Here is a 27,919-nt window from a genome sequence, read left to right on the forward strand (position 1 = left end):
CTCTCGTTCTGTAGTTTGGGGGGGGGGGGTTGTTTTCGTTTCTTTTGTTTACATGAAAATGAAGTGACACATTTGAGGGTGGAGAACTTGCCTTACTCGTCTCTCGTCTACGTCGCAATAGGATGACGCACTACACACTACAGCAGGAGTTATTTTAAATCCTTAGGAACATAACTGACCCACAGCGTGGAAGCAGCTGTTTATAGCAATAAACCTGGCGGCACTTATTGCTGAAAAACCGACGAAAACATTACAACAGTGGCTGAGGGTCAAAAACTAAGTTCCTGCCTCGACTTCATCAACAGTTACTCACTTTAAAAAGAAAAACACCACCTTTAGACTTCCAGAACTAAAATCGCCCTCCATGGGGTCCTGGTGCAGCGCGAGGCTCACCTGTCTACTTCTACATCCCAGTTCACCACTCGCTCCCTGCCTCACACACTCGAACACTCCACACATAACACTACACTCTCTCGCTCGCTGTAGGCCACACAAGAAATCAATGCCCACCCCGCAACGTGTTAAGCTTAAAAAAATAAAAAAGCTATAAGCTGCTAAAATATGTTGTATCAAAATAGTTAAATACAAATTATCAATTATGTCAAAACTATATACATGATTGTCAGCTGCAGAAATAACTTTCCTCTATACAACATTTTGCTTTTCTGAGTGCATGTGAAACAGTAATGTCTTGAGCAAACAGTGCTTGATATTGGTTCAAACGATCTTGAAATTAATTTGCATTCTCTGTGCTAGGGGGTGATTTTTGTTACTTTATGCATTTTCTATTTTGCAGCATTTGAAAGTGTTGAAAAATAGATTCTAGCACTTTAATGACAGTTGGTTTTGGTCTTTGGTCTTTGGCGAGTGAAGCCTTCCTCCTCTTCATCCTCTTCCTCTAGCGGCGCTGCGGACCCAGCATGACTTTGTTGATGAAGTTCACGATGGCGGTGGCGGGCTGCTCGGGCTCCAGCTCGGCAAACAGGTGACACACGTTCTCTGCCGCGCTGCCTGGTTTCTTAGCAACAAACCCAAACACTCTACCCAGAAAGAGAGAACCTTGAGTGTGTGCAGACTGATGGAGAAAATAATTATTGCTCAATGTTTTTTCAAACTAAGACACTACAGTCAATATATTAATTTTGGTGGTGTTAGTGGTGCATTTCAAATTATTTTTCATTTTCAAAACTGATGGTGTGAAATCAATGAACAAGATGGCAAGCGCATCACCAGCACATAAACAACACTGACGTAGGAAACAACACCCCCCACCCCAGAAACACACACACACAACTTACTTAGACGTCGTGCTGTCTGAGTTAGTCCACCTACGGTGGGGAGACAGAGAGACGGACTGAGAAACATGCGCACACACAAAGCTGCAGACAGGTACAGACATGCTCTGTCCGTGACACTCACACACACACTCACACTCTCTTACACACACACACACACACACACGGTGCAGCCTGTTCATGCACTACCTGCCAGACGATTGTTCTTCAGTTTTAGTTGTAAAAATCACGTGTCAAGCAATGAATGTAACGTTCAACACCCAATGAAAGCTTCCACGTATGAGGGTGATGTCACAGTATCGCACGACATGGAAATGAATCACTCAAACAATGAACGAGCCAGCAAACAAACACACAAACAACAGCACTGCAAAGCCCATCATGCTTCAGTGTAGTCCTGTAGTCCCCCTGCTGGGGGCCAGGACGGGGGCGGAGCTAGTCCCGCTCCTGCCCGGCCCCCTGCCCCGTCGGCCCGCCCACCTCCTGTCCTGTGGATCTATGCTGCTGAAGGTCACGCTGTTGATGGGGTAGTGTCTCCTGAAGAACACCCTGCAAAAACAACATGGCCGCGGTCAGAACTGGCAACGTGCCGGTATCGCCACAGCTGGACCGAACCGCATGACTGCTGCTACAGACGTGGAGCCCCGACACTGCCGAAACGGAAGGCAGGGGGTCGCGTAGGGGTCAGCGGCGCTGACGTCGTACCTGCGCTGACTGTCGGTCAGCGTGATGCCCTGCGCAGACACCTTGAAGTGGACCACGGTGGCGGGGGGGCGTGGACTGCGCGACATCGTGGCCGCCGTCGCCCTGGCGATGGCCTGCGGTCCCGTCAGGGACTCCGTCTCCACTGAGTTCAGGTACAGCACGTTACAAGCTGAGGAGGAGGAGGAGGAGGAGGAGGTCGGTAAAGAGGAGGAACAGGAGGACGAGAGGAAGCAGGAGGTGGTGTGGGGGAGGGTCGTCCTCACCTGCTCCCTGTTTGAGCAGGTCAGCTGCCGTGCTCATGTTGCTGGGCGGCTGCACCTCCTGCGCTTCTCCTATGGGGTCTGCAGGGGGGAGGAGCCCAAAACAGCCACGTTACAGCATCAAATGCTCACTCAGCTCAAGCTCCGCCCACCCCGTGTTCTAATAGGCTGGAGTATTACTTCAGCGCCACTTCCTAAAAACCACGATCGGCTATTGCAGCCAATAAAAGTCCACGTGTTGAACAGCTACACCTTCCACCTCTGGCACCTTCGACCTCTGGTGCCTCCCGCAGTACAGACGCCGGTCCTGATCGTGCTGTGGGTCTTGTTTTGTTTGTTTGGTGGGGTGGGAGAGGCGGTAAAACCTCTCCAATAGCTGTGCTCGGTGTTTACCTTTCTCTGGGATGCGGAGAGCGCACGGTAAGGAGATGGGGGTGATGGAATGCTGATACACCAGTGCCGACAAACTCCCTGCGAGCAAAAGCACACAGCATTACGGCGGCCATTTCATGCCACATAATACACACAGAAAAACCCAGCGGATTTTAGCCAATAGGAGCTGAATTCTGGGACGGACGAGCACTTCAGCAGGTCCTAGTGGACGCCTGGGGCTGTGGGGGAATCTGATGGAGATGGCAACCTCCCTCACAGCCCTGTGGGAGCAGGTACGGCCACAGCTCTAAAAACACACGCGCCGTCTCGCTTTCATCTGGTACCCGACTTCAACCGGCCACGCATTTCCACGTTAAATCGGCCTTTTTGGAGTTTCCGAGGAACAGAAACGGGTACTTCAGAAGTCAGCAGACACGACTGGTGCAGCCCGTCCCAGCTGGAGTCTGACCCGGACGACACCGAGCTGCTCACCAAAGTAGGGCTCGTTCTGGCAACCCTTGATCTTTACACCTCGTGGGCCGGTTTCGATCAGGAAATGTCTGACCAGCTGCTCCAGAGGGTCGCCCACTATCCAGAGGAAACAGGAAAACCACAACTACCATTTAATCTGCTAGATCAAAATTGTACTCTTGAGTGCAAACCTGTCTTGTATTATATCTGAGGTAAGTGGCCACAAGAGGGCGCCTGAGACACAGACTGTACTTGCACAAAAATTCTGAGCTGAATATATACCAGAGCACCAACACTCAATCATTAATACACAAACACTTTAAAATTGGATGCACGGTATTTCTTTTCATGTATTAAAATTATTCAAAAATGTAATCTTGGCACTTAACAATTTTACTCCCATGTCATTACAAATGTTTCTGCCGGCCTGTACGTCTCCCTATTAATGAATCAGTAAAAACGTCTTTATCTTCATTCCTGACTGCATCTGGATTTCCAAAATCTTTACAGATTACATGAACTATAATCCAAGAAAAACCCATTCAAGAACACATTCTTTTAATGGGTCTCATTCCTTCACGGAAAACATTTTTTTCTTTTAGACATTTGGAAGTTCAAGTCCTGGTTATTAAACGAAACACTTAACACTTTTGAAATGGCCCCTGGTTAGAGTGTTTTACCTGACCTGTGTCGTCAGACCTGCACATGTGCTACATTCCAACATTAATCCATGTAGCATGTATTAAATCCTCACACTGATCAGTGCGTTATGATAACAGCAGCTGGTGTTCAGGTGTATTCTTGTCAAGAGAAGGGCGGAGGGGAGTGTCTTAACCTTTGTTGCTGTGGTTACTGATGTTCGGTGGGGGCGTGGCCACTTTGAGGGCGAGGCCATAGGCCCCCTGGAAGGAGTTGCTGTCGCGAATGAGAAATGCACCAGGTTCCCGTTCCTTCAGAGCAGCGATGGCTGTAGAATTAGGGGAGAAATAAGAGTTTGCAAAGTAAACCACAAGTGTCCTGCTAAAAGAAACTGTAACTTTAGTTACACGTTTTGCCATCTTATTTACTTTATTACATTATGTTGTCTATTATTTTATAATTTTTCACTTTATTTTATTGTTTGTTTCATTTTTATCTTCTTTCTTTTAACATTTTCTTTTTGTCTTCTTATCTTTGCTTCCTTTTAATGTTTCTTTTTTATTTATTCTGTAAAGCACTTTGAGTTGCATGTATGTATGAAAGGTGCTATACACATAAAGATTATTATTATTATTATCTATAATGGTCGGTTGGTGAGTAATGTTAATATCCAGGTCTCTGACAAGCAGCAATGTTTATTTATCCAGTGTTGTGAAATGTGAAAAGCAGATCAAATTGGTTTAACGCATTGCGAATTGGGACATGTGCTAAAGTTTTGTGTCTTGTTTAAACAAGAACATATGTTTCACCTGACCTTTATCTTCAGACCTGCACATGTGCCATGCTAGATTCAAACATGAATCCATGTACGCCTCACCTTGATCTCGGGATATGCCGGGCTTGTACCAGAACCGGGAGCTGTCCTGCACAAACTTCACGCTGACCGGGGTGACCGAGTCACTGTCCGCAGGCCCCTCGTCCTGCCCGCCGGCCCCCGACACCTCTCCCACCGACGGGGAGAAGGTCACGTGGTGTTGGGCCGACGGAGAGTGACCCGCCGATGCCCTCAGGGTGCCCGACCTCTCCCCGGGTGAGCCAGGCAGGGAGCTCTGTCTGCGTTTCTCCGGGAGAGGGGGCTGTGTGTTGGAGCCGGGCCCGTAGGGACCCGGTGGGGCCACGGCGGGGTAGCAGCCGGCCGAGAGGGGGAAGGTGGGCATGGAGAGGCCGTCGGAGGGGGCGGAGTCCTGCACGTGAACTATGGGCGGAGCTAGGTCGGCACCCAGCATCAGCCTCCTGCCCAGAGTGGCAAAACCAGGCACTGGAGGCTCTGGGGAGGGCGAGCTCTCCTGGCTGCCCAGGGCAGGCTGAGGCGAAGCGGGCACGGAGGAGGGCGATCTAGGCGTCTCTGGTTCTGGCGTCGCTGGCAGTCCGTTGCTCTGCATTTGGGGCGGTCCAGACTCAGGTGAGGTCGGTGGGGCGGGCTGCGGAGGGGGCGGGGCCATGGAATGAACCCGGGGAGCAGGCTGTGGCTGCTCGCTGTGGGCAGGTGATACGGCTGGGGGGGCGGCACCCGCTTCCTGGGTGGGCGGAGCTGAAGTTGGGCCAGGCTGGCTGGCGCTCTGCTGCTGGCTGTCCTTCACAGGGGAGGCTGGGGGAGAGTGGGCGGACGGAGGCGGGACTTGTTGGTGGGTGTCGGCAGTAGGCGTGGCGAGGGCGGAGTGAGTGGAGAGCTGCCGAGAAGGGGAGGAGTTTGATTGAGGGGGAGAGGGCTGGGAAACCTTGGTGGCTGGACTCTCTATTTGCTGAGACTCCGCCCTCTCCTGGGTGTGGGACATGTTGCCGTCAGCGTTGACCTCTGAACATCGTCCGTCTTGTTCTCGCACGCTCAGACTGGGGCTGTAAAGGACAGGACATACATGGTGAATTAGCTGACTATATTTCACTCAGTTTGCAACACAGTATTTTTGCATTTGGACTAAAAGCCCAGTTTACCTCTCTTCTGTGCGCATGGGGCTACTATTGTGGACCGGAGTGGGCGGACCAGAGATATCAGAGGGGGTGGAGCAAGCAACACGTGCATCTCGATGCAGGCGTCTCAGGGAACCATGGGTAATATGGTCCCGCCAACCCACATTCTCACCGGGACCTCCAGAACCATCTGGCAGAAGATAATCAGACAGTTCTGTGTCAATTTAGTGTGTGATGACACAAAAGTCAAAAAACGTTCACCGGCCACATCTATTGTGCGTGCGTGTTTGCGTGCTGACCTGGGTGTGTGTTGGGGGCGTAGTGCTGTGGGTGGGACTCCGCGTGGCTGTCCGGGAGGACGCTGGTGTGGTGGGCGGGGCCGTAGCAGGAGGTGTAGCTGGAGGGCAGAGGGGACGTGGACTCGGACTGGTAGCCCGAGGCGTAGCCGCGGCTCTCGGAGGGAGACGGCTGGTATGGCGAGCAGGGGCAGGTCTGGTGGGGCGTCTGGTAGCCGCTGGAGCTGCTGCTGTACTTCATGTCCAGGTGGGTGTGCGAGCGGGAGGGTTCTGGGTACGCCGGGTGGCCCGCCGGCAGCGGGTCGAAGGCGAAGGCCGGCACGTCGTGACCCGGTGGGCCATACGGGGCCACGGTGGCTCTTCTGTGCCAGAACTCCGCCTCCCGCTCCCTCTCCCACTGCAGCTCCGCCTCCCTGTCCCAGTGGAGGGGTGCCTCTCGGGCCCGCCTAAGCCCCGCCTCTCGCTCCCAGTGCAGGTCCGCCCCTCTCTGAAGGTCAGCTTCTCTGCTCCGCCTCAGCCCGCCTTCTCGGGGAAGCTCCTCCCTCTCCCAGTGCAGCCCCTCCCCTCTGTCCAGCCGCAGGGCGTGGAAGTCCTCTCGTCTCAGGCAGCAATCCCGGCACGGGCAGCCGGGCGGAGGCAGGGCGTCCATCAGCATCACGTCGTGGTGGTAGGGGCCGGCCGGCTTGTGGTGGTGCGGGTGGGGGTGGTGGGGCTGGGGGTAGGGGACGTACTCATCCGCCCTGCAGAGCAGTCGGCCGGCGGGGGAGGGGCCGTGGGGGTGGGGGCCGAGCTCCTGGGATGGATATGAGCACAGGTGGCGGGGGGGGGGGGCCCTCGGAGCACGTGCGGTGCAGGTAGTGCTGGGGGCCTTGCTGCCGGTCCCACAGCAGGTCTGGAGGCGGCAGGGTCTGGTGGGAGTGGGCGCCGTGGTGCTGGCACAGCCCCAGCAGTGGCGGCATGGCGGGCGAGGGCGCCCCCGTGTGGCCGTTGGTGGGCGCGGCATGCTCCAGGTAGCACCCGTTGGGCAGGCGGTGGAGGCGGTCGCAGCCCGGCTCCACGCAGCGCTGAGACCTGTACCCCGCCCGGCACGAGCACGAGCGGGCCAATCGCAGCGAGCCCGTACGCTCAGGCGGCGGCAGAGATTCGCCGTCGTCCAAAATGGCCGTCTCCCGCTCGCGGTCTCTCCCCGCCCTCTCTCCTTCGATCCCTCCCAGCAGCCGGTCCAGCTCCTCCCTCTCCTGCTGAGTGGGCGGGGCCGTTCGGGGCGGGTCCTCGTAGCGCTCGGGCGGAGACGACGATTGGCTCAGGTCGGTGTTGACCGACAGCAGCTGAGTGGGCCTCTCCTCGGGGCTCCGCCCTGGACTGCCATTGGTGGAGGGGAGGGGGGAGAGGCCTGTTGCCCGACGCTTCTTCACCTGGGCATACAGGCTGCCATCCAATGGCCCTCTGGTGTGTGCTATATCTTAGAAGAAGTACAAACATCTCACATTACCAAAGCCTTCCCTGGGCGTTACCAGCAGGTGTGTAAATAGGTTCGTGTTTGCCGTCTCGTACCCTCCAGACTGTCCTCACGTCGCAGGTTAAAGTTCTCGTACGAGTCCCAGCGCACCACTGAGTCAGCAGTGTTGTAGTCCACAGTGACGGCGGGATCATTCCGCTGGTACTCGCGCCCTGAAACACACGAGCTACAACGTAAACACGCACTAATACAGCAATCTAGTAAAAGTACTAAGACTAATAGTCATATGAGAGCGTGTATTTTATAGAAATATATACATATGTGTATCTAATGGAATAAATCTACACATCTCTAGAATACCAACATTTTACAAGAACGTACGTAATGGCAGTTCAACCTAATAAATCTGAAAGAGCAAAAGACCTTTGATTTTCTCTGGTCCAGAAGAGAAGACAAATTCCACGGTGGCGTCTGGGGGGAATCTGTCATCTACAGAGAGTAACGAGGCACAAATGTGTCAAAGGGAAGACAGGAAATCGGCTACATCAGCCATTCAAGTGAACTCCCGCGAGTCCTCATCTTTAGCCAAATCAGAGTTTCTTTATACTCGAAACCGTGAGACACAACGTCTCTCAGAGTAAGAATGATAAAAGCTTAATATTCCCAGCCGTTTTCAGGCAGTTTAAGGCCATTCCCTGCTGAACCATTACGGGGCCTACAGAGAATGCGGCTGGTGTATGTAATCTCAATTAGACAGCTGTGGTGAGCAGGTGTTACCCGCTGGGAGGAGGGCTGGTAGTCCGCAGATCTTTAATGAAAGGCCTGCTGGGGCCCATATCAGCAAGAGCTACGGGTCACGCCGCAGTTGAAACCCGACCTACCCCGGGAGGTTCTAGAAAACTCATTCTGATGCTTTGTGGCAGGTTTTAACATTCTGTAATCCGTGGCGGGTCGAGGCGGTGGAACACGCAGTACGGAGGGGGTCTGGGAGAGATATCTGGGTTCTGGGAGAGATATCGGGGGTCTGGGAGAGATCTCGGGGGTCTGGGAGAGATCTCGGGGGTCTGGAAGAGATCTCCAGGGTCTGGGTCTGGGAGAGATCTCGGGGGACTGGGAGAGATCTCTGGGGTCTGGGAAAGATCTCTGGGGTCTGGGAGAGATCTCTGGGGTCTGGGTCTGGGAGAGATCTCTGGGGTCTGGGAGAGATCTCGGAGGTCTGGGAAAGATCTCGGGGGTCTGGGAGAGATCTCGGGGGTCTGGGAGAGATATCGGGGGTCTGGGAGAGATCTCGGGGGTCTGAGTCTGGGAGAGATCTCGGGGGCCTGGGAGAGATCTCGGGGGTCTGGGTCTGGGAGAGATCTCGGGGGTCTGGGAGAGATCTCGGGGGTCTGGGAGAGATCTCGGGGGTCTGGGAGAGATCTCGGGGGTCTGGGAGAGATCTCTGGGCTGCTGCGGTTTGCGGTGCTGTACCTGCACAAGCGTCATCCAGCTCTCCTTTCCCGAACCAGAGCTGTGCTCCGTGGATGGTGCAGGTGTGGAACTGGAGCCGGAATATCGTGTCCCTCTCCGCCATCTGTACACGTCTGTGATAGCATTTAACCTAGAGGGAGAGAGAGATACCTTTATTAAGAGACAACAGGTACATGATTAACAAGCTGACAAGGTGATTAACAAGCTGAGTAGAGTAGTGAAGGTGTTCTTTGAGCTAGTGAATTTGTTGATATTGGTGTATTGAATGTATTAGTGCCTGTGTGTGTGTTTGCGGGTTAGATGACCAGATGTCCTAGTGAGTTTGACGAACAGCCTCACGCACCATGATGTCACCTTTCAGCAACAGGGCAGGTTCAATGGTCACACACAGCTTCCTGCCTGTTGATCCCTGCAAATCACTACACACACACACACACACACACACACACACACACACACACACACACTCTTAGGAACTGCAGTGTGGAACTGATGTTGGGGCTTGCGAGCTTTATCTCCTCACTCACTAGATGCCTGAGGTGTACAGCAGCTGCATGGACTGATAGATCTTCAGGAAGGGGCAGTAGCCTGGAGAGGAGAACAAACTGTGAGACAACAGGAGACAACAGGAGACACAAGGAGACAGGAACGAGCCAGCTCCGCTCACCAGTCCCTCTCCCACACTGCGAGAGATTAAAAACAAACACTCTCCGTATGTGGTGGGGGTGGGATGCGTTTGTGAGTGTGTCTGTCAGTGTGAAGTCTCCAACTGACCAACACACCGTCACCCTGACTAACACCGAGCTGTCCACCGCAACGTGACGAGCGGCTCACACCGGTGCCGGTTAAACAGACAGGTCACAGACAGGCTCCCTGCTTTGCTCACCTCCGTCAGCCTGAAACCTGGGGATGGTGGGGATTAGGACCTGGTGCAGGAACAGAGGACTGCTGTTCATCTTTATGGCCCCTGACAGAAGGCCGCCAAAATAATATATATATCTACAGAGAGAGAAAGAGATGAGAAAGATGAGCGTAGAACATCAAACGACAAACAGAGCAATAACAGAACGATGCCCCGACAGCGAGTAAACGCAGAGGTGGAAAAGGCGGGAAAACAAACCTGTTCTGAGAGGGCTGGAGGGAAGATGATACCTTATCCTCACAGAACTTCCTCATGGCCAGAGTGCTGAGGGCCTGGTCCGCCCTGTGGACACAAGAGGACAAGTCAAACGACGTAAGAGGACCGAGCGAGAGAAAGAGAGGAAGAAAAGCAAAAGAATGCCAAGAATGTAAGAAGGGTATACAGAGGGAGCCACGTTGATACAAACAAGAAAACACACAACAGTCCACAGGACTCGAGCGTATTCTTGGCGTAGCTATTTTTTCATGTCATAGGTTAATTTGATGTGAAGTCTCCATCTATTAATGCCTGGTCTTCCCGTGCCTCGTGAGTGTGATTACTGTCATCTCCTTCCTCAGTGAACCCATCCAGGCTAAGCTAAGCAGCTCATCAAAGGCCATTTGGAGAAATGTGTGGAGTGGAGCTCCTCACCCTGCTGAGATCTTGCTGTAGTGCATGTAGGCAGCGATGATCACGCCGGTCTTCCCTTTGTTGCCCTTTAGGAAGACACCAGCATTTAATACAAGGGTTACTGGAGCTTCAAAAGAAAAGGGACATGACCTGAATCTGTTGTCGCATCCCTGCTCTAAACGCGGTGGCAGAGCAAAGACTCGGGATTCTGGAGCAAAAGAAATTACAAATCTACAGCAGAATAGCTCTTAGATTATTCAGTACCTGGGGGAGATTTCATTTTAATTACAGATACACGACAGCTTAAATAAAATGTAATAACATCTGAACTAGTTCTGTTCATCTTCTGTCTTGGATGAAGGAAGGTCTGGTGTATGATTGATGTCCACACTGACTGCATGCTGAGAGGCCTGGAGCTTCACACCGTGGTCTGCCCACCCATGTGACCCCCTAAAAGGCATGACCTCTGACCTTGCAGTGCAGGACCACCACATGCTGGGGGTCAGAGTTCAACCAGGTCTCCATAGCTTTGCACATGGCACAGATCTTGTCCAGCGGAGGCGCGTGTAGGTCTGGCCAGCCGAAGTCATGGACCTGAGAGAGAGAGAGAGAGAGAGAGAGGGAGGGAGATAAAGAGAGAGAGAGAGAATGTTAAGCAGTAATAACAAAAAACACTGAGGTCAAACTCTCAGTTCCTTCAAGCGATGTTACATTGTGCATCATTGTAAACGTGTGACATCACACCCATAAAAAGCCTACCTTCGGGTTGAGCCGTGTGATGTCATGCCTTCTCTCCGACAGGTTGAACAACTGCGGAGGAAAAGAAAAGAACATCCCCGTGAGGAGAGGAGAGCGCAGGGTGAAAGGTCGCCGTAGCTTCGGCTGCACCACAGCGGGACGTGACTCCCCGAGACGCTCACCAGGAACTTGTCCTGGTGTTTGGATTTCAGCATGGCCGCCACCTCCTTGAGGTTGAGGCGATAACGCTGCTCGTCCAGCAGGGGGGGGAAGAAGACGGAGATGATGCGCTCGGTGATGTAGGTCAGGTCGAAGTCGTAGTGGCGTTCCATCACCCGGTCCATCACCCGGTCCACGCTGAAACTCCTGCGGTGTTTGGGTTTGGCACAGAGGGGAAAAACAGAGAGGGAGGAGAACGAAAATGTGTCAAGAATAATTTATGAATCGTTTACTACATCCATCCCACTGACCTCACTTGGACAGTGTGAAGAAAGCGAATACCACATTGAGACACGTTTAATTGGTGTGGAGGTCGCGAGCATCCGGTTCTGATATGAAACAGACAAGCTGTGGGTTTGTGCAGGGAGGGCCGTGTCCTCGGCCGCGTGCCCGAGGGATGACTCAGGTCCTGCTATCACTCCTCACTCCGTGTCAGACCAGATTACCTCCACAGGCTCTAGCCCGCTGATAAAGCTCCAACGTTTATGAGCAAATAAACAAGGGCTGAGATTAGGTCATTAATCTGTAATGTCTGTGGAGGGTAGCTGGCTTAAGGCGCTGGCAGGCAGGGTAAGGGCTGAAGCCGTTAAAGGCCTCAGTGCTGTGGTGGGACAGCTAGGGGGCGCTATTGTGGAGGACTTACCTGGGTAGAGTACTCCTCTGCTTGGTGTATGTCAGAGACTTGGTGGACCCCTGGACAAGAATCAAGATTACAGGACTATCATTAACACAAATGTATGTGCATGTTACTGCTTACACACACACACACACACACACACACACACACACAACACACACACACACACACACACACACATATTGTTATGGTCACACACAAACCATAGGTGATGTTTAACCTTGGGCTCAGTAACCTTTGTGTTTTTTTGAGTGTTATTTATTATTTTATTTTTTTACATAAAAATTCCTGGCTTCAGACTGGTTAAATGCACACAAAACATGATTATATCTTATTTTTCTACCATTGGGTGCACACACACACACACACACACACACACACACACACACACACACACACACACACACACACACACACACACACACTCTCTCTCCATAACCACAGACGAGTTCTCTGGCTGTGAGGCTCCCAGTCTGACCACCAACTCCAGAGCACTGAGACCTCGCTGGACACAAACGTGGTCAGATCACACTTGTGTGTGGCCACAGGTGGAAGTGCAGTGAGCTCACCAACCAGCTTCACGTTTCAGACCCTAGTGGCAAACCTGTTCTCTCTCCATCTCTCATCCCGTCCGCCTCTCTTACGGACATGGGAATGCCAGGACATTTGCCAGACTGGAACGGCACTTGTGAGGGGGGGGAGTGGAGAGGAGGGAGGGGGGGGGGGGAGAGAGAGAGAGAGAGAGGAGAGAGAGAGAGAGAGAGAGAGAGAGAGAGAGAGAGAGAGAGAGAGAGAGACTCTTACCAGATGCTGAATGTGTCTGGAGGAAGTTGTGGCTCTGCGTTGCTGCACACAGACGGACAGATACAGCACAAACAAACACAAGAATGTGTCAATATGTCGGTTTCATATTTAGAGCACATAAGGAAGGAGCGGAAGAAACACACACTGGAGCAAGAAGAATGGCAGGGATGAAGAAGTGAGAATCTCCACTAGCTCAGGCTCCTGGTGGGACTCCTGAGGCCCCCCCTCCTCCTGTACCCCCCCTCCTCCTGTACCCCCCCCCCCCTCCTGTACCCCCCCCTCCTCCTGTACCCCCCCCCCTCCTCCTGTACCCCCCCCTCTCCTCCTGTACCCCCCCCTCTCCTCCTGTACCCCCCCTCTCCTCCTGTACCCCCCCTCCTCCTGTACCCCCCCTCTCCTCCTGTACCCCCCCTCTCCTCCTGTACCCCCCCCTCCTCCTGTACCCCCCTCTCCTCCTGTACCCCCCCCTCTCCTCCTGTACCCCCCCCTCCTCCTTGTACCCCCTCTCCTCCTGTACCCCCCCCTCCTCCTGTACCCCCCCCTCCTCCTGTACCCCCCCCCCTCTCCTCCTGTACCCCCCCCTCCTCCTGTACCCCCCCTCCTGTCGCCCCCTCTCCTCTTGTATCCCCCCCTCCTTCTGTACCCATCTCTCCTCCTGTGGCCCCTCCCTCCTCCCACCACCCACTCTCCTCCCCTCCCTAGAAGGCGTGGTCAGCTCCCCGTGAGCGGGTGGGACCCTCAGGACTGCAGTCACACTGAAGCTTCCCCGCTACATCTCCACACCTCCATCTTTCAGCACTTTTTCCTGCCCACGGGTGAAGCCCAACGTCTCGGTGACGAGCTGTCAAGGTGTTGAGTCAGGGGCAGCAATGGTGTGAAGGAAGAGCTTGTTTTCCTAAATTAGACAGGAGCCGTGCTGAAGAGGGTGGAGGAAGGGATGAAGAGGGTGGAGGAAGGGATGAAGAGGGTGGAGGAAGGGATGAAAGGGTGGAGGAAGGGATGAAAGGGTGGAGGAAGGGATGAAGAGGGTGGAGGAAGGGATGAAAGGGTGGAGGAAGGGATGAAAGGGTGGAGGAAGGGATGAAGAGGGTGGAGGAAGGGATGAAGAGGGTGGAGGAAGGGATGAAAGGGTGGAGGAAGGGATGAAAGGGTGGAGGAAGGGATGAAAGGGTGGAGGAAGGGATGAAGAGGGTGGAGGAAGGGATGAAAGGGTGGAGGAAGGGATGAAAGGGTGGAGGAAGGGATGAAAGGGTGGAGGAAGGGATGAAGAGGGTGGAGGAAGGGATGAAGAGGGTGGAGGAAGGGATGAAGAGGGTGGAGGAAGGGATGAAAGGGTGGAGGAAGGGATGAAGAGGGTGGAGGAAGGGATGAAGAAGGTGGAGGAAGGGATGAAAGGGTGGAGGAAGGGATGAAGAGGGTGGAGGAAGGGATGAAGAGGGTGGAGGAAGGGATGAAAGGGTGGAGGAAGGGATGAAAGGGTGGAGGAAGGGATGAAGAGGGTGGAGGAAGGGATGAAGAGGGTGGAGGAAGGGATGAGGAGGGTGGAGGAAGGGATGAAAGGGTGGAGGAAGGGATGAAAGGGTGGAGGAAGGGATGAAAGGGTGGAGGAAGGGATGAAGAGGGTGGAGGGAGGGATGAAAGGGTGGAGGAAGGGATGAAGAGGGTGGAGGAAGGGATGAAGAGGGTGGAGGAAGGGATGAAGAGGGTGGAGGAAGGGCTGGACGGGCAGATGGTTGGAGCACATAAGTGAAACAGTCAAGGAACAAGTGAGAAATGTCCCGAGCCTGCTGCAGAGAGCTGAAGAGCAGGGACAGGACAGGGGGGGGCAGGACAGGGGGGGGACAGGACTTACCGGGTCGGAGGACTGGGCCGGGACACAGGCGCCGCTGACCTGAAATGAAGCAGAACAGCATGACTCAAATGCACAGAGAGCAGAGTTGAGCAGCACAAGTCGAACACACAGACATCGCCATCACCATTATGGAGGTTATTCTGTGTCAATATTCAAATGAAAATGTAATACGTATTTGCATTTACATGTTCCACTCATACAAGCAACTTTGAGCTCAAAATTCAAATTCAAATGCAATAATTCCATTTACATTTGCAATGTGATGGACATCCATTCACATTTCATTTACACATACATTTTGATGCTTTATATGTGTCTTTATTGAAATTAAAATGTATTTCCCGATTTGAATTATCAAGTTCATGTGATCATGCAAAGGTTGTATCAAAATTATAATTAAAATGCTATTCGCTTAATATGCTTTGCATTTCGTGATAACACGTTTGAAACGTAATTTTCAACCTCACCACCACGCTAAAAAGATGTCAATATTCAAACCTTAATGGAGAAATAGCGCCACCCCCTGTTTGCAATAACATTACGATACCAACAGCGCTAAAACTGTGTCAAAATGCATCTTGAAAATGCAATCCGAGCAGATTGCATTTTCATTTCCATGGTCTTCCACTATAGTCAAATTATAGTCAAATTAGATTCCACGGTTTCACTTTATTCAGCCAATCAGGTTCCACAGCTTTCCACAGCGGGCAGCCAATCAGGACGGGACTACAGCGCAGCAGTACAGGCGAGTTTTTTTAGACATGGTCACAGAAGCGCTCATTAGATTAATTCAAAGGGTAGCAGACGAGTCCTTATGGTGAATTTACACTACATTAGTGTGAAAGTTTAATCGATCAAGTGGCAGACATATCAGCCTTATCTGGCGCTGATGTGACTGTTATTGCCAAATTGAGCGCTGTGGCAGAGCAACTGTGTGCCTCAAACTACGGCGGTACAACGGCCGACCTCCGTGAAGCGTCTCGTGTGATCAGAAACAGAAAACCATTTCTGCTCGTTAATGCTGGTTTATTTAAATAAACATTTGTGCTGTCGTATTTTTAAAGTTATAAAGCGGTAATGCCTCGATGAGTGATGTTATCTAGAATCCCCCAGCGTCCCTTTTTAGTGTGGTTAATGCCACAGACGCGGCATAATTACCTGAACCCGCAGGTAATTCTCTACCAAGCTTTGATCTTTAACGTACTTGTAATCATGACGCGAGCAGAAATTTTAGAAGCGAGCAAAAAAACTGAAACGCGCACTGAAAACAGGGAAGTGAGCGCACCTAACAGCGCTCGGTTTTCTTGATTTTGCGTGCTCAGTGTGTCTGACTTGCTTGATTGAATCTTATCTTTGCGCTCTCATATTAAAGACCGCAATCTCACTCCATACTACACATTGTGGGTTCATAGATTGCCCTTGTTTGAGTCGAGTGGTCCTTATGTTTTCATGCCTTGGTAAGTCCTTAGTATAAGCTTCCGTTGTCTACGTTTCATGCCTTTCCCTAGTCTCAGACTATACCTTTGGGGTTCATAGATTGTGTTTGTTTAATCGAGTGTTCAGTGTACGTTTTTATTCTTTGGTCTGTCTTTCGTACGAGTTCTTTTCCTCTACGTTATAGTTTGCACCTTATGCCCGGTTCACACTACACGATTTTAGGCTGGTTTTTCAGTCGCCGACTGTTTTTTGTAGATCGCCGACAGAAACTGTGGTCGGAGGCAAATCGGCGATCACTCGTCGCTCGCTCAGTGTAGTGTGAACTGCTGAAAGACGCTCGCCGAGTGGTCGCCGACTCATCGCAGACGACCGGCAGATATCTAGCATGTTTAATATCTAGCGTGTTTAATATCTAGCCCAGTCGGCGACTGAGAGTCGGCAGCAGCGTCTAACTACAGCCAATGTGAACGCGGAGAGAGAACCGCGGCACCGCTGAAGATATCTCTGAGAATGTAAAAAACTTTCAAGAATGCTTTCAAAACAGTAACCCAGCAAACACACAAAATCCTCACCTTTCTTACAACTTTACTACAACACTGTTTAAGTTATTGTGACAGCACTGGAGAAATAGTGCGATTGATTATAACTATTTTCACTGCAACGGAGAGATGAAATAATTCTGGCAACTTGGGACTATGGGACTAAAATAATAATAATAACGAAAATGTGGAGTACATGTACATTGTTTTATTCTTTATGTGGTGTTGCTGGTTTTCACGAGAGTTTCGTTTTCGTGTTCTCGTGTTTTTGGACGGCAGCCAGATGAGTCGGCGATTCCCCAGTCCTGTAATTCGTGAGCCCGCGTCACCGATCAGTCATGTAGTGTGAAAGCCACAACAACTGAAAGACTTGCGATTACAGCACAACCAGTGTAGTGCGAACGGCACAAAAACCTGACGACTGAAAAGTCGTGCAGTGTGAACCAGGCATTAGGGATCATAAATCAAGACCAAAAACTCGCCTGTACTGCAGAGCCAGAAACTATATGGCTCTGTGCTGAGCGTGCTTTAGTCCCGTCCTGATTGGCTCCCTGAGGTGGAAAGGGGAACCCGATTGGCTGAATAAAGTGGAGGGAGGTGGAATCTGATTGGAAGGCTGATGGGATCTAATTTGACTATAATTTGACTATAGTGGAAGACCATGGAAATGAAAATGCAATCTGCTCGGATTGCATTTTCAAGATGCATTTTGACACAGTTTTAGCGCTGTTGGTATCGTAATGTTATTGCAAACGGGGGTGGCGCTATTTCTCCATTAAGGTTTGAATATTGACATCTTTTTAGCGTGGTGGTGAGGTTGAAAATTACGTTTCAAACGTGTTATCACGAAATGCAAAGCATATTAAGCGAATAGCATTTTAATTATAATTTTGATACAACCTTTGCATGATCACATGAACTTGATAATTCAAATCGGGAAATACATTTTAATTTCAATAAAGACACATATAAAGCATCAAAATGTATGTGTAAATGAAATGTGAATGGATGTCCATCACATTGCAAATGTAAATGGAGTTATTGCATTTGAATTAGAATTTTGAGCTCAAAGTTGCTTGTATGAGTGGAACAATTGCAAATGAAAATGGAGTTATTGCATTTGAATTTGAATTTTGAGCTCAAAGTTGCTTGTATGAGTAGAACATGTAAATGCAAATGCGCATTACATTTTCATTTTAATATTGAGACAGAAAAACTTCCATACACCATCACCTGCCCCGCCCCCACATACCTACAGCCCCGCCCCCCCACACACCCTGGGGGTGTGGTCCTGCCCCCCCCCCCCCATCAGCGCTAGCCCTCTCACCATCTGCAGGGTGAGGGGAGGAGGAAGAGGAAGAGGAAGGGCTGGGAGGGGCCAGAGGAAATGCTTCCTTCAAAGTGACAGATAAGCTGGGCTAGAGACATCTCCCACACACACACACACACACACACACACACACACACACACACACACACACACACACACCTCCCACATGCTACTGTCATGGGGTGGGAGGGGTGCAGAAGAGGCCACAGATTATCAATGAGGTCTACATTCCCCTTAGTGCTGGAAATTTGGGGGGGGGGGGCTTGACCTTTGACCCACTCTAAGCAAGGAGAGAAATACTTGACAGTGGGCTTAAGTCAGGCAGTCTGAGGGGCAGATCAGAGAGAGAAAGTGTGTGTGTGTGGGCACGTCTGTGTGTGTGTGTGTGTGTGTGTGTGTGTGTGTGTGTGTGTGTGTGCACAAGTGCTTACATAACGGACCACTGCACCCCCCCCCCCCCCAGTACATCCGCTCCCCAACCCAGTACTGCCCTGTTTGTTTGGCCACAGGAAACACGCTCAGGGCGGGTGAGCTCATGCCACTGGCCTTGCTCTCCGACTCTTTGTGTGTTTGTTTGTGTGTGTGTGTGTGTGTGTGTTGGTGAAAGAAGTTATCAGATGTGCACTTTGGTTATGTGATACGCTGAATAAATGCACGGCTTCATGGAGGGAGGACACGTTGGCTGGGACATCGTACACTTCTGGCGTTCACAGAAATTGTGACTGGGGCTCTTTTGTGCCTGGAGGTCTTTGTGTGTTGGGTGGGTGCGGTGTAAGAATTAAAGAAAAGTCAACTTAAATGTTGAGATGAGAATAGCTTGATGGAACACAGTAGGAAAAAAGTGTGTGTGTGTGTGTGTGTGTGTTTATGGGTTGCTAGGTGGGCTCCCGTTATAATATCGTGTGTCCTCAACTCTCAGCCAAAGGCCTGCTGTCGTATCTAAAGTGAGCGTACAGGAGGAAGAGTCCTCGTCTTCCTCTCTCCGCTGCTGCTCCTGCTAGCGAGCGCCTCTGAGGGCAGCGCAGGAAACGCATCACGACCTTCAACACGTTTAGCAGACTGGAGCGCCTGTTAGGAAGGGCACGGAAAAGTTATTACGCGCACGGCAGCGGCGGACCTGGGAGTGCTGGGAGTTCTGGGAGTTCTGGGAGGAGCTTCACGCTGTGTGAGCGCTTGGTGCTAGATGTCCTTCAACACCCCCCTCTCTTCTTCCTCTCCCCCCCCCCCCTGCCCAACATTCTGCTGTCCTTTCATTCTTGTTTTTTTATGGTTTTTCCTCCTCTTCCACTCGCCGGCCTGCCCATGGTTCTCCTCGTCTCCCTTGTTCTCCTTCTCTCCCCCCTCCCTCAGACCCTTGTCCCGTCATCTAAGTGTTCGTCCTCTCTCTCTTTCCCCAAACTCCTCCCCCCGACCCCCGACCCCGAACCTGTTGGCTCCCGAGTCCAGCTCCAGACTCCTAATTTATTCTCTCCATCTTCCACTCTCTCTCCCTTCTCCACATGAGGCATTCTTGCCCTCTCTCTCTCTCTCTCTCTCTCTCTTCAGCAGGGGAGCATTACGCCAGAACAAACATGCCAGATTCCATCTCCTGGGCCAACACTTACGCACTTGTTTCCTGCGAATGCTTGTTCGCCCTCTCCTCCTCTCTCCTTCTTCTCCTCCTTCTCTCTCTCTTACACTCCCTCCCCCTCACTCTCCCTCTCACCCTCAACCTCCCCCTCACCCTCACTCTCCCTCACTCCCCCTCACCCTAACTCTCTCCCTCACCCTCTCTCTCTCCCTCCCCCCTCACTCTCCCTCTCACCCTCACTCTCCCTCACCCTCAACCTCCCCCTCAGCCTCACTCTCCCTCACTCTCCCTCACCCCCCCTCCCCCTAACTCTCCCCCTCACTCTCCCCCTCACCCTCACTCTCCCCCTCACTCTCCCCCTCACTCTCCCCCTCACCCTCACTCTCCCCCTCACTCTCCCCCTCAGCCTCACTCTCCCTCACTCCCCCTCACCCTAACTCCCCCCCTCACACTCACTCTCCCTCTCACTCTCTCTAATGGGAGCAGCCAAGGTCCCAGCAGGCTTCCTGTGCACTCTGTGACTTTGAGGTTCAGTGCATCAGAACAGTAAGTCCCCGTCTACCTGGTGAGAGTGAGAAGCCCTGACCGGACCCAGCACCACCCAGACAGCGCCACACACCCAGTACCACGCACCCAGTACCACAAACCCAGCACCACCCAGACAGCGCCACACACCCAGTACCACGCACCCAGTACCACACACCCAGTACCACAAACCCAGCACCACCCAGACAGCGCCACACACCCAGTACCATACACCCAGTACCACAAACCCAGCACCACCCAGACAGCGCCACGCACCCAGTACCACACACCCAGCACCACGCACCCAGTACCACGCGCCCAGTACCACGCGCCCAGTACCACGCGCCCAGTACCACACGCCCAGAACCACACACCCAGTACCACCCAGCACCACCCACACTGCCCTTCACAGCTCTTGGGTTGTCTGCTTGATGAACTAGTGCTCGTGTCCCGTGCCTGCAGACGTGGAGCTATCTGGTCTCTCGGTGGTTTAGGGGAAAACCTGTCGCCCGTGTCCAGGATGGGGGATTCACAACGGGGGAAACACAGAGACGGCAGGCTGTGGTCTGACAAGTGGATAACTGCTAAAGTAAGGACTCGGGGAGGTGAGAGAGAGAGAGAGAGAGAGATATGGAGTAGCGGAGGATGTGTGGGAGGCTAGACAGCCTCTGGTGTAAACATCTCCATTAGTCAGATTAGTCAGGGTGTAATTTAGCATTCCTGCTAAGGGCCTGAAAGGGATTTTCCGCCGTTTTTTAACAGTTCCTCATCATCTTCTAGCCCTCCCCGCTGCTGCCAACAGCAGATTTATAAACATTTGTTCTTTTTGTGGTGACCTGTATTCATCACGGCATGTGTCTAAAGGCATGACCATCACGGTACGGCTGCTGTTCACCCCGCCAGCATCTACGGCGTGACAGGCACGTGAAAGCCACTTCCGTCGCCGTTAAACTCCTGCATCGAACAGCTAAACGGATTTTTTACATTGTTTTTTTGGTCACAGCAAAACAGACTGATGAATATAAATCTCATTCCTCCACCGCAACCCGTAATGGTGCGCTGATGAGAGAGGCCCTTAGATCTGTTTTTACTGTGAGGTCTGGAATGGTCCCCATGAGGTTGAATATGAGGTTACGACCTCATAAACTACGCGGAGCGATGTCGTGCATCTCCCTGAGGGGCGACTGCTAAGTCAAGGTCGTGTCTTCTGAAACATGGGAGTTATGGAGACGCACTGATGGAGGACCGGGCACAACTGTACACACACACACACACACACACACACACACGCACACTGCTAAAGTACACAGCATAGTCAAATGTACAATCACACACACTCCTTCCAGATTTCAACTGACACCCAGATCCCAGATTGGTTCTGGGTCCAACACATAGCAATTCCTCAACAAACATCCCCGATCCGGAACATTCTTGTGCTCCCCAGTGGACATATGGGGAGTCGGGTCTCTACATTTAGGCTCTTTAATTATCCCAGTCGTCGTCCCCCCCTTTACCCCATCATCATCATATTCAACTTGTTGTCATGTCGCCAGCGTAAACAGGAACCACAGGCCCACCGGGGAGAGGCAACCATTCAAAGAGCTGTGAGTCAGGACAGAAATAAACACAAGTAAACACACTCCTCACAAAAACAGCAGGAGAGAGCGAGAGGGCACAGTTAAGAGATCTCCACGGTGGAAAAATCCCACGTCACCTCTGGCTTATTTACAGCACAGCCTTGTGGTGGTTCCCATACGGCTACAGCGGCTCTTCAGGGGGTCTGTGCCCTGGAGAAGCACAGACACACGGGGCCACGTACGTGGGGCTCCGGCAACAACAAACACCTTTCGCTTTGTGACGCCACGCTATTGGGTTTAAACTATTCATATTTTGAATTGTGTTCAGAAATCTCTTATCTCCCATACGTGTGAATACACGTCGTGAAACGTCCATGGCGTACATTACTTGAAGCGGAGTGCGTGTTCTTTGCGTGATATCAGCTACTCCGCTGTCATGATCCGGCCTCTAGTACGCTATCGACCGAGATCACGTATCTTGCCGAGCTTTTGACCTGACGGTCTGTGTGTGTAATGAATCACCAGCTAAACCAAACACTCTGTCACAGCCCTGTGGCTTCAGCGGTGTCCTGCTCCTATAGTTGTATCACTACGCTTCTGAATCAGCCTTCTGGACACTGCGCACACAAACACACACACACACACACAGTAGAGGAAGCTTGTGACGTTGATGAGACTGTAAACATGCTAGCGTGAGGGGTTACTGGAATAAGCAGCCCTCTCGTCTGGCTTGGCCAGTCCTACACCATCAAAGATCTCCTCTCCCCTCCCCCCGTTACAGTAGGAAATGGGGCTATTTATTCTTTGGACTGTGACAGATGTTCCTTCCGCCCTCAGACTACCTGCTCTGCCCCTCTGGCCCCCTCTCTCTCTCTCTCTCTCTCTGTCTGTCTGCCTGCCTGTCTCTCTGTCCCTTCATTTCCGTCTGTCTCTCCATGGACAATCTGTCCACTCTGCTACTCAAATGAGATCTAACCATTCTCATGGCTTGGACACTGAAATTAAATTAAGATGTGTGTGTGTGTGTGTGTGTATGAGAGAGCAAGAGAGAGAGAGAGAAAGAAAGGATGTAGAAACTCCTTACAATAGAGATGAGCCAGCTGTCTCTCATAGAACCCGAGTTTCTTTACTGTGGTTTAAGGTTGGAGACAAGGGTATACCATGACCCAGACTCACACACACACACACACACACACACACACACACACACTCACACTCACACTCACACTCACACTCACACTCACACTCACACACACTCACACTCACACTCACACACACACACACACACACACACACTCACACACACACTCACACACACACTCACACACACACTCACACACACACACACACACACACACACACACACACACACACACACTCACACACACACACACACACACACACACACACACACACACACTCACACACTCACACACTCACACACACTCACACACTCACACACTCACACACTCACACACTCACACACTCACACACTCACACACACACACACACACACACACAAATAGGAGCACAGACAACAATCGCGGTTCTATCTTTGCTTTCAGGAAATGCCATTTGAGAAAAACACCATAAAAAAAGTCGGCGAGGGAGAGAGCAGATACCAGCTCCATAAAGCATGAGCCTCCTGGCTGTGTCGCCCCGGGCCACGCTGGCCGCTCACAATCTGTAGATGAACTTTACAGAACCAGCTCACAGAACGACTGGGGCGGCTATCCTACTGCAGCACAAACCCACCGATACATGAAACCTTACTCATCAGTGCACAGTCAGCCCACACAAACAGCGGATGCAGCCACCGTCCTGGAGTGGCTGCTGGCCTTTTACATCAGAATGGTTTTGATTAGATAAGATGTTGAGGAAACTGATCTAGGGCCTGCTTTTACTGTTTGTTTTTTATAGGATCTCATAAATAGGACTTAAATGGTTTAAGATAACACAGCTGTGGAGAACAGTCATATGCGTTTTGTGCATGTTTCAGCAAGTTATGAGCATCAAAAACGCTTAAGTCATTATTAGAAGATCAACTCCGTACAGACTGGAGCTGATGGTGTTGAAAGAAATATAGCCGAAGGACTTTTATTATGTGTTATTCAAATATTCATGTTTTCTCCCAACATTGTCATGGTGAAAAAGTTAGAAAACTACCTTCAAGAGTACTTCCAACTTGGAACACAATAGTTCAACCGTTTCCTGTTCTACCCTTCTAACAAAATACACCCACTGCTGCCTCGATACCTCTACCGTCTGGACAGAAGTACGAACACGCCACTACCCGAACACGTCTTTGCAGGGTACATCTTCAGGCGGGGGCTTTTATCCAGAGAGAGACGTAAGGCTAAAGGTCAAAAGCCAGCTAAAGCCAGCAACTGAGCCTGCTTCCTTAACCAGTCTAGCGTCTCCGCAGCTGTGGTACATAAGGGCACACGTGAGCGCAGCTGCGATTCAAACCTTCTTTCTTTCGCTAGTCAAAGCAACATTCGCTTAACTGTACAGACCTGGGTCTGTTCTGTTTCGGTGGGCCGGTCTCGTGCGGAGGAACAGTCAAAATGAATCGTGCGTGAAGGCACGCAGAAGTGCCCGGGGCAGGACAGGAAGCAGCTGATTCTACTCCAGACAGACGTTTGTTATTGGCGATGAGAGAGGCGGGGTTTACGGCCCCGCCCATACAGTGCTGCGAGGCCTCAGGTAGTTGGCATCGATGGGGGGGGTTAGGGTTTGACTGAGCTAAAGTTAGGGTTAATCTAAAACAGAGATAGGATTAGTGAGGCCTGGGGTTAGGCTCGGTGTTATTCTGAGCCAAGGTTAGAGTTAGCCTGAGCTCCTGTTTAGCAGCCCGAGAGTCCCATTTGCTCTGCTGTCGACAGCCTTTGTCCACTCCACTACAGCCATTGTCCCCTCCAGGCAGCATCGAGTGTCCTCGCTTTCTTCCACCGCACTGGGCCCAAGCCCTGGAGACCACTTTGATCTGTGCCGCTGGCATTAAGACGTGCCAGGCTGTTCTGTCCGCCCTCACCCAGGTGGGGCAAGTCGGGGCGAGGTCGCTTGCCAAAGGAGCTCTTTGTTCGATCCCATTGGCTGAGGGGGCCGGGACCCCGCCTCCCCGCGAGAGCAGCAGGGTGGTGAAGAGGTCTCCCCCCGGGGCCCGGCGGCCACACCCTTCCACCGCTGGGACGATCCCTATCGCTGCTGGCAGACGATGGCGGCGGGCCGCTCGCTGGGGCTCAGCCAGACGTCTCGTATGACCGAAGAAACACAGCGATTGGACACCGAGAGTCGTGCAGTGCAGAGAGTCTCGACTTGCTGTATAGATGCAAGGAAACGTAAACACAATGAACACACAGACCGTCAAGACGCATTTACCCAGGAAGACACACCAACTTGCTTCTAACCAATCACCATCAACTGTAGAGACTATCTATACATCCCAAACCTCCACTTACAACTGTATGGACTTAGGCCAATTCCCAGCACTTCAGGGAACGACACAGCATGTCTCTCCACTGTTCTCTCTCTCACTGGCCACTCGTATTTGCAAAGAGACTGTTGTTCTTCATAAATCCTGTTAAATTCCAGACGCAGTAAGAATCCGTGATGCAGCAAGACAGAATGTAGAGAGAAAACACGCGAAACACCGCAGGTGAACGGCGGGAAATAGAATCTGGAAAATGTCTTATTGCTGTAATGGATTCTAGCTGGTCCTGTGTGCTCTCCCTGAAGAACAGAGAGGCCACATCACACCAGTCCTGTCAGCAGTTAGTCAATAATCCAGATTATATCAGGCTAGAACTAAACCCAAATACACAGTAACAAGACCAACATGGTATCCAGTGGACGAAAGCAAAGACCTTCCACCCAGAGCTCAATCCACGCCTTCGTCTCGACACGTCCACACACACACACACACACACACACACACACACACACACACACACACACACACACACACACACACACACACACACACACACTGAGCATTTCCTCATGCTTTTCATGAAACTCTCACAGCACATCTGTGGAAGAGTAGTTGTAATTGAGAGGTAATCAGGCTGGGCGGGGTCACGGGCCGCGTTAATCTAGCTAAGGCGGCATGATGCACGCTCTCCTGGCACAACACACCCCACACGCCCGCGGTCTTGGAATGCCAAACCAGGCAGGAGCCAGAACTGCCATCCTGAACCCATCAATGAGCCTTTCACAAGAACAGCGTGGGGCGTGGTGCTCTGACCCAGTGGAGAAAAAGACACACACACACACACACACACACACACACACACACACACACACACACACACACACACACACACACACACACAGACAGCTAGACCCAGCTATTGGATTTTGCTGAGAAACCAAAGCTTTTATTAGCCTGGTGCTACCGTTGTTTGGACGGCTGTGGGTGATATTACTAGGGAGCAGTGAAATGTAAATAGCTGCTTACCTTGTTTTCACATTTCTTGTGAGTGGCCGTTTTGCAGACTGGAGATGAAGGAGAGAATGACATGAACAGATTTAGCAAGATAAAGATGCTAAATATGAACTTTCTTCGCAACACTGTTTCTCCGAGTCATGCTTTCACAAGCTACTTATTCCCAATACAGTCCAACAGCAGCCGGGACTGTATCAGTTTACTCGTGCGCTAAATACGACTTGTAAAGCAATTGGAGTCATCCTGATGGGCGGGGCAAGGGGGGAGGGGCTTACCTCGGCAGAAGGACCCTAGGCTGTCTATGCTCTGCTTGCACACTCCACACTGGCGCTTCTTCTTGAAGGTCTTCTCCTTGAAGACATGGGGCTCGCCCTTTGTCTGTAGGACAGAAAGCCACCTGAGGTTATGCCGTCCCCAAGGAAACCACACGTGATCTCCTTCAGGTTCAGTCCCCTAGACTGCACTGTCCATTTATGTCCATGCTTTCTCTCTCTCTCTCTCTCTCTCTCTCTCTCTCTCTCTCTCTCTCTCTCTCGTTGGAGTCATCAGTAGGTCTCGTCTTAGTCAGAGACGTTACCCGCGTCTCGATTTCAGTCTGAAACTCCCGAGTCTTTCCCTCTCTCTCTCTCTCTCTCTCTCTCTCTCTCTCTCTCCCTCTCTCCCTCTCTCCCTCTCTCTCTCTCTCTCTCTCGTTGGAGTCATCAGTAGGTCTCGTCTTAGTCAGAGACGTTACCGCGTCTCGATTTCAGTCTGAAACTCCCGAGTCTTTCCCTCTCTGTCTCAAAGTCAAAGGACAAAGCCTGTCTTGCATAACAGTTAATGTCACTATGACACACCTCGTCTTAAGATGTTTCATGGCTACGGGAAGCTGGAGGGCTCACATGTGGTTGATCCAGTGCGATGATCATCCGTGTCACACACACACACACACACACACACACACACACACACCTTAAGCCGCGTGACTTAAGATCTGAGCCGATCATGGATGAAGTGCTATGTTTTGCGCACACCCGCGTCAGTGGCGTCTGTGAGAACAGCGAGCATTGCACACCGTGTGACGTCTCGGCTGAAGAGGAGAAGGCCTCTGTGCGTGAGGCTGAGTGTGTGTGTGTGTGTGTGTGTGTGTGTCCATCATCATAGGCCGAGGGAGCCCGTTCCTACTCTCATCTCTCCACACCAGCAGGCACTGTTTGGACAGCTGGCCAGAGATGTAGTGCCCATGAGTGCCACACAACCCACCACCGAGGATCCGCCTCCCTCTCCGCCTAGCCCCGCCTCCCTCCCCGCCTCACCCCGCCTCCCTCTCCGCCTCACCCTGCCTCGCCCCGCCCCTCACCTGAAACAGGCGAGTCTAACTCCAACCTCGTCACTAACCAAAAGGACCTTTTTTATTTTTTCCAAATGCAAGCTGGACAAAAAGCCGTTTCACCATCCATCACTTCCCACGTTTCCCCATCCTTGCAGGGACACTGGATAACACACCTACGTTTGCTTTTATACCCAGGAGAGATGAAGTTGCATGTTTACATAAGTCATGTATCTATAACGAGTGAAGCCACCGCTTTAAAAACCCCTCGTACACACCGGAGAGCGGATCAAATGTGCAGGCACGCCTCCATCTTCCAAACGGGTCGCTCCTTCACGCCTGGACGATCTGACGCCCCCATGATTAAGACCCACTTAGTACTCCAGCTCCTTCAGACCACAAGGCCACACCTGGCGATCGGGTGAAGCTGGCTTAAGAACGCTGTGTTCGTGCTCGATTAAAGGCAGCA

General features: G+C 51.7%; 1 protein-coding gene across 1 annotated transcript in view; it reads right to left on the minus strand.

Moving 5' to 3' along the window:
- Positions 1–29: 29 nt before the first annotated feature.
- The window catches only part of tns2a (tensin 2a), a 40,262-nt gene continuing 12,372 nt past the window's right edge, over positions 30–27,919 (minus strand). The window contains 28 exon segments of the mRNA XM_076984610.1: positions 30–1,040; positions 1,299–1,328; positions 1,776–1,844; positions 2,001–2,169; positions 2,264–2,341; positions 2,654–2,731; positions 3,125–3,220; positions 3,939–4,070; positions 4,620–5,638; positions 5,735–5,900; positions 6,010–6,832; positions 6,834–7,468; positions 7,561–7,677; positions 7,889–7,954; positions 8,936–9,065; positions 9,279–9,354; positions 9,463–9,523; positions 9,822–9,934; positions 10,056–10,139; positions 10,488–10,552; positions 10,938–11,060; positions 11,226–11,276; positions 11,387–11,570; positions 12,067–12,116; positions 12,865–12,906; positions 14,717–14,755; positions 26,154–26,191; positions 26,417–26,519. Of these exon segments, the coding sequence (XP_076840725.1) occupies positions 899–1,040; positions 1,299–1,328; positions 1,776–1,844; positions 2,001–2,169; positions 2,264–2,341; positions 2,654–2,731; positions 3,125–3,220; positions 3,939–4,070; positions 4,620–5,638; positions 5,735–5,900; positions 6,010–6,832; positions 6,834–7,468; positions 7,561–7,677; positions 7,889–7,954; positions 8,936–9,065; positions 9,279–9,354; positions 9,463–9,523; positions 9,822–9,934; positions 10,056–10,139; positions 10,488–10,552; positions 10,938–11,060; positions 11,226–11,276; positions 11,387–11,570; positions 12,067–12,116; positions 12,865–12,906; positions 14,717–14,755; positions 26,154–26,191; positions 26,417–26,519 (4,779 nt within the window). The 3' untranslated portion in view covers positions 30–898.

This window comes from Brachyhypopomus gauderio, chromosome 21 (assembly GCF_052324685.1).
Source record: "Brachyhypopomus gauderio isolate BG-103 chromosome 21, BGAUD_0.2, whole genome shotgun sequence".
NCBI classification, from domain to species: Eukaryota; Metazoa; Chordata; class Actinopteri; order Gymnotiformes; family Hypopomidae; genus Brachyhypopomus; species Brachyhypopomus gauderio.